A 12,315-nucleotide genomic window follows, 5' to 3' on the forward strand; every position below is an offset into this window, starting at 1 on the left:
TTCGAAAGTCAAGACGGCAGCTCGGACAGTACTCTGTCTCCCTACACTGAGAGTTTAGCGTCGAGCTCCCACATGCCTATGAGCTCGCCGAACTATTCCACCAGTCCGTCTTACAGTCCGAGTTACCAGAATTACCCTGGCCAACCGATCAGATCAAACCATCAACCGCAATATTACCTAAACCAGTACAGACATTACGAGAACTCAATGTTTGAGAAAAACGAAAGCCCTTCAGACCTGATCAGCTCAGAACTTTCATCGCCAACGAAGCTGGAACTGCAAGAACGGGCATTCGGTTCGACGTTGAACGTGAATACTTCAAACTCCCCTCAACTGTCGCCAGTGTTCAAGAGCGAGGCCGCTAAACAGATCATCAAGGAAATGACAGAGAAAAAAGTCGAGGGGCCTAGACGAAGACAAATTCCGCGCGAGAAAAGACGTCATTATACCGTATCCAGTAGCAAACCTGTCCTCGACTTAGAAGACACCTTTTCTAAGATGGTATTTTATGTTTTTGTATTTTTCCTGTGTGGCTACATCATTCCCCATTCACATATATTCGTTTACTTTTTTCTACCTTTTATTCATTTCACTTTTCTTACACACCTATCAATTCTCGACATCGCATCATTTTATCGTGACTTGTGTGTCAGTAAAAGCGCGAAATGGCTAGAAAACAAACGAATTGTTTTCGTGTTCTGTAGGGAATGGGTAGAGCACGAGACGATTTAGATATGGAACGAGCGCTGAGGCCACGGATAAACGCTCCAGATGTGGTCAGATCGACCCTGAGCCACAAAGAACTGAAGTACAACGAAAGTACTATTGATCAACTTCTGGGAACTCCAAATAAGATCGTCATTCCTGAAAGATATATTCCTGAACAGGTAAAGATTTAGTAAGAAAAATGATGCTGTTACATCTTTGGCTCAACATTATATTACGATAATTATTGCATTTCAGACACCGGAGTTAACCGCGGAGGAACAGGAACAGCGTTTGAAAAAAGCAGAAGCAATAAGGAAAATGTTGTCGGAGACGACTGTAACTGCACCGGATGGGAGTGGTAAGCCTTAAATACCTCTCGATTGATAAATTACTCCTCGATCGAATTTAATTGTATAAATATCTGAACGTTTCAGATGACAATATTAACATAGAGCAATCAGATAATTTGAAGAGGAAGGTGGTCGAAGAAAAGCGACAAAGAGATCATATTCTACAACTGAATCAAATCTTAGCCAAACAAGTTATGGAGAAGAGTAAAATGGTAGCGGGTACGTGAATGTTTATTTCATATTAGAAATATCATAGACATAGTTTATCCGTTTGAGTCATTTTGCATGTATCTAATATATCTTGCGTCTAGCAGTGTGAAAGCATGACCAATGTCTAGGAATGGCTTTTTACGACTTCTGCTTTATCATTGCAGAAGGCTTATGCTTATTAAATTATTCTTTCATATGTATCCGTATTTTGTTTATTCTACTCTATGATCTACCCGAAATTGTTAGAATCTGTCGAATTAAAATCAGTTATCATTTTTAAACAATATTTTGTTGTAAGACATTTGTAAATCAGTTTTCCGATACAGAAACTTAAAGATAGAAAATTTAGCAAGTTGCTATTCTCCAATTCCTGGTATATAAAAATAAGACAGAAAGAATTCTCATTGGCATGCATTATCATAATTATCTTTATTTCAATATTATTAAGTTTTCTCAACTAGGCTCTTATCAACGTTAAATATAGTTGTGTCATATGTAGTGAGTGTTGTTTGGATTGTTTGTGCTGTGTATAGGTAACCAGGCACACTGACTGTGACATGCTTACTCCATGTCCCCCTCCCATATAGGACGCGTACATCATTATATCGTTTTTCAGGTTTGTTTATAATTTTTCTTTCACTTTATTCATAATTTTGTTCATCTATCGACGTTTACTCTTATAATACTATTCCCTGTTTCATTCAACAAACGTTCGGTGGAGAAATTCAATTATTGCAATTTTCTCTAAAATAGTTCAGAGAAAATACTTTGTGTACTTAACAATTTTCATAATTTTTCCCAAATATATTCATATTACAAATGATCTCCAGCGAATGTCCTATATCGAATTGAAACTAATTCGTTTGGTTTGCTGATCGACAGTAAAAGCACTGGCCACGCTTCCTTTGAAAACCGAATCGAGTTTAGAAGACGAGGATCTGTCACCCGTAACACCGTTACCACTCTATCAACAGAGGGAAAATTATTATTCGTAAAATGAAAATTCCTTGGATTCTATTATCAAGAACAAGCTGATTATCCAAGAGTAACTCTTTTAGCACAAAAAGAACTACTGCCACTTTGGAACAAAAAAAGGAACAAACACCTTCCTCGACTAAACTTTTTTTAAAACTATACAGGTAATATACCTAAAATTATTAGTAGGAAATCTGATAAAGTGTTTTCTTATTTACGACGATATTGTACATAATCATCGATCGAATAAACTGATAATAATAGTCGTCCTCTTGAGCGTCAGTAAGGACTAGTTGTAACAGATAATGAACCGAGCTAGATATTATTTATAAAAGAAAATAGTAAATATCGAAGCAGTTATTTTACTAATTAATTGCAGAAATAAAAGAGCTTTTAATTTTTTATTATGCGTTCTTTTCTTCTTTTAGTCAATTTCAGTTTCCCGTATGAAGTAAGTATAACTTAATTCGGATTCAACCAGCGCGCGGTAGTTTATATATATTTACTATTTTCTATCGAACATTTGTAGATACAGTAGTTTCGAATTTTTCGCCGAAAAATTCGATGCTCAAATGAATCTATTCATCAGTAATGTAATAAGAACAATTTGAACAATCAACTAGGAGTTTTTATCGAGAGAGAATTGTACTTGACTGTTTACAATTTTCAACGATGAATGAATGTAGCATGCAAAATCTTAGAATCGAATAGTGATGATAACGATAATGGGCTCAGATCTGGCCCGATTCGTATTCCTTTGTTAAAAAGTGAATGCTTCCACGAATTTCTATCACTAGCAATAATAGGTAATAATAAATTAAGAACGCAGCGAATGCACAATGCGGTTCAGTTATGTAGAAATAAACTACAATCGAATACCATCGAATATCGAATCGCACTAATAGAGATATTTAATAAACAATCACGTGTACTAATAAATAAGTACCTATTCGAAGATACAGCTTTCTGCAAATTAAGTTCGACCAATGTTGCATAATTTCTTCATTACTGAAGAAAACTCCACGAATTCTTCCACAACTCGAGATTTCTTATAAACGATAAAGACAGCTTCGTACTGAAATAACCTGATATTCGTTAGTGTCTTTCTAGAAAAATGAAATTTTACTACGTAAAACCTAACTATTTCTCACTTTTTGTGAAGGTGAAAAATTCGTTCGAAAGGCTCACTGTAAAGAAGTTCAGTGTCAGTATGAACTTTTCAGTACTCGAAACTGCGTTCCACAAATTCATCATTGAACAACATTCAGTAAAAGAATGTTTCAAAATATTTAAATCGAATAGTATCTATTATAGAAGTTAATTTACGTACATGTGTAAGCTTATGTACTGCAACGATTTTGGAAGTCATCGGCTGAAAACCCCATACATCTATACAGGACACGTGCAAATTAGTAATAAGGCGAAAACAGTAAGATAGCGTTTAAATGATTGCATTTACGATAGGTGCTACGAGTGATAGAATACGTGTTAATAAAAATTGCTATGAGTTATGATCGCTGGTGCAATGAGACTGAATGAAACGGCGACAATTTTGCGACATAACGCTTAGCAATTAAGAGTACCCGAAATTCAACGATCGGATTCAGCGAATTATAATTTATACTTTCTTTTCCTTTTTATATCATTGGGAAAAACGTTCAGGTACAGTTCAGGACTTGAAACCGATTTTGTTGAAAAAGGTTGAAAATCAGTTCGAAGAGTACCTAACGTGGGAGTATAGAAAGAGTGAAGAAGGAAATTGTAGTGCAATATAGAAAGAAGAGATTCTTATTTCGGTACTTTTTATTGCTGCGTGGAATTGCAAAATCTGTACGAAGTGAATAGAATTAAGCGCATGAACGTAATATAATAGACTGAGCTAAGCTAAAGACCTTCGTATATTATGTATGCATATGCACTTGACTCACGTTGAGTCGCCTCTGATGTAAGAAGTAGGCATATATATGCTTTAGTGACTTTCTGTAATAGTGCGTTTTGCATCGATTCTTTCGGCGCGTCGACTGATGACACTCTAAGAAAGCGTGTTCGCTGCACTTTAAAGGTCCACTCTTCTGTAAGTGCATCTATACCATCCAGAATCATCGTTCGTCGTAGCAATTTGTTGATTCAATGCAATTTATAATATCTATACCATTTCCATTTGATGGAAAGCAATATCGTTCAAATATTCCACTGGATGTGATATGAATGTAACTTAATTCTTTGGAGAATATTCCAAAAGTCACTAAACAAAATGTTACCCTACTCCTTAAGTATATTAGAAGATTACAGAAATTTCAAAATATTCATCGAAGAAGAAAAATCGTCATTTTAAATCTTCCAGTAAAAGGGGAGTTCAAATGAATTATAAAAAATCTCCTAATTTCTTGTGAAAATCGGTTTCATTATCTTTGTAATTACAAAGAATAATTTCATGATGAAGTGAGAAGACACAAAAATGACCCTTCAAAGAATTAAGCGAAGAAAATATTTAAACCCGGCGAAAGCAAAAGCTCGCGAAGCGATCGTGATTATAATTCGTTAAAACTATTGGACGCGTAACAGCGTCTGGGAAGAATCGAAGAGTGCCAAATTACCACCAGCAAATCGTTCGCCAAGTGCGGTGATTGTTTGTCAATTAAAACTAAAACCAGCGAGTTTAACGCGCAGCACAAACAGTTATAAACCTAAGAAGCCATTCCTCCTTTTAACAACTATTCATTCCGAGAACGATATCTCGCTAATCACGCTGATTAAGGATAGACAAATGCGTTTCTATTTGTCGAGTAGCTCTTTGGCTCGCAGCTATTCGAATAGGAATAATTTTTTATAATAATACGGTGATTCATGTACGATGTACAAATGACGATAAAGTGGCCGAACGATCAACGACTACTCTTCGCGAAGAAGAAAGAAAGAAATGAATTCGTTCAAGACTCCGATCCCGAAGAGTGGTCGTAGGACGCGTTACTTTTTCGGTGGTGTTCCTTTCATGAGTTTTCGCGTGGATCGATCGTAACTTCACCGCGCCACGGCTGATCGCGACGAGAAAGAGTCAACGTCCGAAAAACGGCGAATATCGGTCGTCTATCGCGGCAATCTCCCCCACTCGACGTCCCCCATTGGTCCATGGTACCTGAGAAACCAGTAAAGGGTTGCTTTCTGCGATTGTCACTGCGCCAGTTGGACCGTTCACAGCCACGATAACACCGAAATGCTGTACCCATAAAAAAATACTGTGAAAACAGAAACTGTTATTGTTACACGAATAAAATAAAATCCATATTACATGAGCTACAACTTTTTTCCATTTAACGTTTCCTGATACCGTACTTTACACTACATTTTTTTTACCACCTCTTTAGACGGAGTTTTACTCAATTCTAGTTCACTTTAGCAAAAATTAAATGGCTGCTTGATTAAAAGAAAAGAAAATAACTGGAAGAAAAGTGCAAGAGACTACTGAAACCGTGACACTCAAGGAGTATAAAACTATAAAAGTACTAACTTTGCAACTCATCATATTCTCGAAGCAATCGTTTGAAAAGAAAAGAACTTGAAATACATATTAAGAAACGAATTCTATCTCGTAAGCTCGTAGAAGGAGCTGAAGCAGCTGGAAATGATGAATAAAAAAAGTAATAAAAAAATGAAAACGATGATCTTAATCTCCCAATATCTCGAATGGTAAACTAATGAAATTGTATGGAAATGGGACGAAGGTAGTGGACAAAGGGATTGATGACGAATCGCAAAGCAAAGTTCGCGGAGAACCCAATCTGAATAGCGAGACATCGATGCCGTGACGGATGGTGGTCGTCGCGCGACCGTCCCCCTCGTCGGCGACGGGAGGCTGAGGGTCGACGAACCAACCAATCGTGCTGGGCCTCTTGCACCTGAATTCTAATGAGGCCCACCAGGGTATATATGAGAGCCTAACCTGGGACGAAGGCATGATTTTTCTGAGCTGGTCGGCTATCGCGAAGGTGAGTCTTCCTCTCTTTACTCTTACCACAGTATCACTTGACAAGATACTCCTCAAAGATATATGTATTATGTATCTTTATCTTCGGTTTCTTTGTATTTCGGTTTCTTTATATAGTGGGTAAAATCATGGAGGTGACAAAAAGAAAACTTCCCTTACGCTTCATGTATTATTTTCTAATTCGTTTTAAGTAGAGGCACACGGTAACACTCTTCGAACGATAAGTATTTCACACTACTATAACAATTATTGCTCGTATAACTGCGACATGTGTATAAACTGCGTACTGTTCATTGGAAATGGAAAGTATTCTGACCACAAGAGTAATTGACACATGTATTCTGAAAACAGATTTATCAGGTTAACCGTTATCGTATTTATATATTAAACGTTTCCATGAACTAGTTCGTTATATCTGTAACGTAAAATCTCGATAAAGCCAATAGATCGTTTAATGCAGCGATAAGTTTGCTCATCGTTATGACTCACGTTCAATGCGTGATCAAATGTAAGGTAAAACAAGATACACTCCACCCAGAAGATTCTTTATAGATAACTAAATTACCGGGCTGTCTGCTTTTATATTTAAGCATTCATGTCATGATTCGAAAACATTCCTGGGAAAAAACAATTTGGTCTAGGTTAATCGAAATGCGCGCCATTGTAGACACATATTCACTCAAGCGTAAACATTACAGTAAGCTATAAAAAAATATTCCTACAGTAAACAGACTAAAGAAGCATTGATTTTTCCGTCTTTATAATTTGGAGGGGGAAGATTTAAGAGATCATTCAGTGATCTCGAGACGTAAGCCAAACATTGCATTCTCAATCCTAGTATAAACAAATATCTAAGAATTTGCAATCTCGAATACGCAAAGCGCCTTCGTTTAATTGATCTCAGAATATTTGTAATGTTCTTTACATGGCAAGCATCTATCTTCTCGTTTAATAGTTCTTGGTCAATGAGTTGTTCATCCAATAACACATCAAACTAATACAAATTTGAACTGTCAACCGGTACCGTTAATTGCTGTTAATTGCTGTTATCCACCATCAATTACAGGCATTCTGCAACATTGCAACAAAACGATCTTCCATAGCACATATTTACCGGAATCTCTGGACTCGACGACCACTGATACGTTACGTGACGTGGGCGAGGAGAACCCACTCCCTCCGTTTATTCTTTTATTTCTTCCGTTTGCTTCTCGAAGACTAACAAAATGAAATCCAAATCATCCGAATACTTATCTCCATAAAAATAAAATTGCAATACTGCCACTGACTTATTGTATTTATGTAATCATGTTTGTAGAGTCGATTATTAGTCAAAATATCAAAACATAGATTCTTTATACTCTTCAGTTAATCGAACCAAGTGCAAGAAAAATGAAATTAGCAATCGTATCGCGCAACGATCGGAGAGTCTATCTCACGAATAATTACGGGTCTAAGAGCATATTCGTCGAGCAGGAAGGACCTCGAAGAAGATGTACATACATACGTGTACGAACGATCTACGTGCGAGTAGCAAAGTAGGCTCTCCTTCCGTGACTTCTTTCGGCGAATGTTGATTAGAAATTCATCGCTCGTCTTTCTCATAGAACTTAAAAAGGAATGTGAAAATATATTGCTAAACGATGTTCATTATGTTTAAAAAGTCTATTGCGTTCATCTCGTTGTAAAAGAATACCTATACAAGTATACTGAGCTTTCAAGTTCTTGGAAGTTGAAATATTCGTGTTTTGAACATTTTCAAGATTATTTCTAGACACGACAGTTTCCTCGAAAACAGCAGAAAAAATGAAGCGAAAAGTAGAAAAGTAGGTTCTACCGCGATTAGAGATCGGAATTTCTGAAGGTTCTGATATAGCTGCGTTTGTATTCGAAGTGCAGTGAACGGAATAGAAGCCGAAGGATCCGATGCACTCGGCATTTTAATTCGCATAACGAAAAACTTGCGGCCCCGAGCACCGTCTGCGTCTTTATTTTCGCGAGCAGAAGACCATTTTCTAGTTCCTTTATTCCAAGGACGGTCTTTGATCTTCTTCTACGGTTCTTTGTCTCGTGTGTCATTCTGTTCCGTTGCGTTCCGATCGAAATGACAGACAATGAACAGGAAAGAATTGATCTTGTTAAAGAAACCATCAAAATCGCCTGTTTTCCATTCTGTCAAGCCGCACCGCGCGTCTGCTGAGAGTTTTCTCTTCTCGTTTCTTTGTCTTCGCCACCGAACCGTTTTCCTACTAACCGTTTTTCACCCTTAACATTATTCTCGTGAAAATAAAGCAATTTTCGAGCGCACCGCCTAGAACGAATGCGTTCGCTTCGAATTCTTTGCGGTTTCAACTTAAACTGTCTATATATTGGGGGACAAGTTACAGAGTAGAATTACAAGGTGTCGTGCGATTGTCACGCGATTGTCACGCGATTGTCACGCGATTTCTTCCACGCGATGTGGAAGTAGCTGCTACATTTTTGCCTGAAATACACTGGCATTAACATTCTGAGAAATGCAAAACGACCAAGCCTACGTGCTGAATGCAGATCCTGTTGAACGGCTTTTAACGTCCTTACTTTTAGGGCTTGATTTCGAGAATACCTTAGTTGGTAAAAAGAAGATAAAAGAGCTGGTTTTTATCGGCCGAGCCGTTCCACGTGCATCGAATAACATTCTTGTAGGATTTTGGCCCTCACGTTTCAACTTGCATCGAAAGGATACTTGAACTTTTAACATCCAGACGTTTGCATCGAATTTTAACTTCATTTCGATAAAAAAAAGATGTAAGTAGTGTTGAAGGTATCTAAATTTTCTATCCAAAATGGAATGTGCAAATGAAATGCAATTTGATATTTTGAAGAATTTGAAGATCAAGTTCAAGGTCACCGAAAATATTTCAAGGATACTAAAAATGCTACTGTTTGCCGGACTCTCGTATTTCTTCGTATAAAAATAAAATAAGATTGCTTGAGAATTTCACAGAAACGTGTCACAGTATTTGCTTTACTCAGAACCGGTCGCTGCAAATCGTCCCTCGTGTGAAGAACGACGTTTACAATGAAACGATCGCATTACCCACCACCAACAGCTACCAATCAATCGCCTAGAAAATCGTCCGTCTTTTAGAGACGCGCTGATATTCGAGCAACGCAGACGTTGACGCATCGATATTACTTCTATCGGACGCGAACTAGAACGTTGACTTTATTGGAGTTTTATCAATAGTAGTTGAAAACAGCTCCGTTAAGAGTTTCAAATCTTTCTTAACTTTCATTTATATAACTAATCCTATGACAGTAAGTAGATACAATAAACACAACGAAAGGTTTTGCTTGTACAGGAATAACGAAACCTCGTTTGAGAAGTACAAGAAATCCTTTCTAGTTGAAAAAATGACAGCAGGAAAGAATCCACTGATATTTCTTCTACCATTGATGATCGTTGGTTGTACGACAGGTAAGTGTAGGGCGTATTTTGAATAAGATACAGTGAGAAAAATGAACGATTTTCAATGATGAATTTTCAGCGGAGCAACCCGTTAGAATAGCTTGTTACTTCAGTAATTGGGCTATTTATCGACCGGACGTGGGCAGTTACGGAATCGACGATATTCCAGGTGATCTCTGTACTCATATCATTTACTCATTCATCGGTGTAAGCAACGTCACCTGGGAAGTGCTCATCCTGGATCCAGAGCTAGATGTTGACAAAGACAATTACTTGGCTTTCAATGCTCTAAGAACCAAGTACCCTCATTTGAAAACTTCCGTAGCTGTTGGCGGTTGGGCAGAAGGTGGTAGAAAATACAGTGCTCTCGTCGGTGTGAAACAGAGACGCGATACTTTCATCAAAAGTGTAGTTGGTAATCGAGAGTACCTATTAATTATTCAAATAAAAAACTTGATAGATTTATCTATTTGACGAATTCTAATGGGATTTCATTTACTTTCATATCAACTGTATTGCTATAATTTACTTTAGAGTTTATGCACAAGTATGGTTTCGACGGTTTCGATCTCGACTGGGAATATCCCGGTGCCGCTGACAGAGGAGGGAGTTTTTCTGACAAGAACAACTTCTTCTACTTTGTCGAAGAGCTGAGACGAGCTTTCGATAAAGAGAAGAAGGGTTGGGAACTGACAATGGCAGTACCGATGGCCAAATTTCGTCTCGACGAGGGTTACCACGTACCCGAGTTGTGCAAGTAGGTGAATTTCGTACTATGTACGTTCATATTTTCTTATTTTGCCTCTTTCGAAGTAGCTAATTGCATAGTTTCGTTTCTATTAACGAATGGTTGAATATTGAGCGATGCTAAAAAGAAGAACTGATGTTTACAGGAACATGGATGCCATTCATGTGATGTCTTACGACCTTCGCGGTAATTGGGCAGGATTTGCGGATGTGCATAGCCCCCTTTACCGCAGACCTCATGACCAGTGGGCATACGAAAAGTTGAACGTGGTACGAATGCCAATAGTGTACTGAGTACTCCGACTGAAACGCATTTCACGGAGAATTATTAATGTAAATCGTGCACGATTCATTTTCGTAGCACGACGGTCTTCTGCTGTGGGAAGAAAAAGGCTGCCCCGCGAAAAAGCTGATTGTCGGAATTCCGTTGTATGGACGTACGTTTACCCTTAGTCAAGGCAACAGCAATTACGAACCTGGCACTTACATTAATAAGGAAGCTGGCGGCGGTGAACCTGGGGAATACACCCAAGCCAAAGGATTTCTCTCTTTCTACGAAGTAAGGTTAATTGATATCAACTGATATCAATTGATATGTCCCTTTTTTACCAAGAAAGTAGATGATAAGAAAATAGTATTTTATAGATCTGTACCAGCCTACAAGCTCCAGACAGCAATTGGACCCAGAAGTTCGACAATTATGGCAAAGTACCGTATACTTACAAAGGTACCTTTTTCTACAAAAACTGTGTAATAAAGTTATTAGTTTAATTAATAGCTGATTTGGTAATTGTAGGAACACAATGGGTGGGTTATGAAGATGCAGCGAGTATAAAATACAAGATCGATTTCATAAAGGAGTCGCGATACGGAGGCGCTATGGTTTGGGCCGTCGACATGGATGACTTTCAAGGACTGTGCGGTGAACGCAATCCTTTAATGAACGCTATTAACGAAGGGCTGAAAGGGTACATCGTTCCAGACAAAGACTTTCCCACGACGCCCACGGTAATTTTATTGCTTTTATTAATGTTAAATTACATTATATTTATTGCGATACCGATGTTACATGTTTAGCCTGAGTGGGCGAGACCACCGAGTACCACGCCATCGGATAATGTACAACCTATTGAGTCGTCTTCAACGAAGCCTGCAAAAAAACCCACTCAAAAGCCAGAAATCCCTACTACTTCGAATAAGCCTAATACCGAGAGTTCAACTACATCAACCACCGAAGACTCAAACAAATGGAAACCGACTGAGGCACCTATTGATGACAACGAAGCAGAAAAAATTGTTTGCCAAAACGTCAATAAATTCGTCCCCTCTAAGGATTGTCACTCGGTAAGTATTTTTCTGATTATGACAAAACATCTTTTTTTTCATCTAATTTTTAATAATATTCTCCTCAATATTTTCGTCTTTCTTATTTTGCAGTACTACGAGTGCGTACACGGATCACCAATGAAATTCACATGCCCCAATGGTTTAATTTGGAACACAATAAATAATGTTTGCGACTGGCCACAAAATGCTGATCGAGAAGAGTGTAGATTATAAATTACACACCCCGATTTTCGATCAAAAAGAGGAGACTGAACAAATTATATTATAATACTTGTAGGCAGATTGTTGTTTTTTCATAATTATAAATTTATTATGTCATTTCATGAAATCTATCAATCTACTCATAAAAACAAAATAAACATCATATCATCTATTGTACAAAACATTCGTTACATTCGTTACTGCTTAATCCCACAAAAAAGAATATAATATTGTAACTATAACTTCAAAGAACAAGTTAGATAAAAATGTTCGTTAATAAATTTTCATATGAAAACGTTTTGTAATTATTTTTAGGTATACCATAAAAGTATAGTAATAGA

General features: G+C 37.5%; 2 protein-coding genes across 3 annotated transcripts in view; both read left to right on the top strand.

The window, feature by feature from the left end:
* The window catches only part of LOC143177465 (uncharacterized), a 44,273-nt gene extending 41,626 nt beyond the window's left edge, over positions 1 to 2,647 (top strand). Inside the window, exons 22-26 of the mRNA XM_076375375.1 lie at positions 1 to 501; positions 705 to 887; positions 964 to 1,066; positions 1,143 to 1,277; positions 2,151 to 2,647. Of these exons, the coding sequence (XP_076231490.1) occupies positions 1 to 501; positions 705 to 887; positions 964 to 1,066; positions 1,143 to 1,277; positions 2,151 to 2,263 (1,035 nt within the window). The 3' untranslated portion in view covers positions 2,264 to 2,647. The remainder of the gene's footprint in view (positions 502 to 704; positions 888 to 963; positions 1,067 to 1,142; positions 1,278 to 2,150) is intronic.
* A 3,014-nt stretch (positions 2,648 to 5,661) lies between these two features.
* LOC143177467 (endochitinase-like) lies at positions 5,662 to 12,156 on the top strand. Of its 2 annotated transcripts, none has more exons than XM_076375379.1 (10): positions 5,662 to 6,229; positions 9,573 to 9,688; positions 9,759 to 10,094; positions 10,214 to 10,436; positions 10,573 to 10,696; positions 10,788 to 10,985; positions 11,072 to 11,153; positions 11,223 to 11,434; positions 11,504 to 11,770; positions 11,864 to 12,156. In XM_076375379.1, the coding sequence occupies exons 2-10, from the start codon at positions 9,625 to 9,627 to the stop codon at positions 11,984 to 11,986; spliced, it is 1,629 nt and encodes a 542-aa protein (XP_076231494.1). In that variant the 5' UTR covers positions 5,662 to 6,229; positions 9,573 to 9,624; the 3' UTR covers positions 11,987 to 12,156. The 2 variants fall into 2 exon arrangements, with proteins under 2 accessions (XP_076231494.1, XP_076231492.1); XM_076375377.1 differs by lacking the exon at positions 5,662 to 6,229 and adding an exon at positions 8,988 to 9,015.
* The last annotated feature ends 159 nt before the right edge of the window (positions 12,157 to 12,315 follow it).

The sequence above is a fragment of the Calliopsis andreniformis genome, chromosome 3 (assembly GCF_051401765.1).
Source record: "Calliopsis andreniformis isolate RMS-2024a chromosome 3, iyCalAndr_principal, whole genome shotgun sequence".
Classification (NCBI taxonomy): Eukaryota; Metazoa; Arthropoda; class Insecta; order Hymenoptera; family Andrenidae; genus Calliopsis; species Calliopsis andreniformis.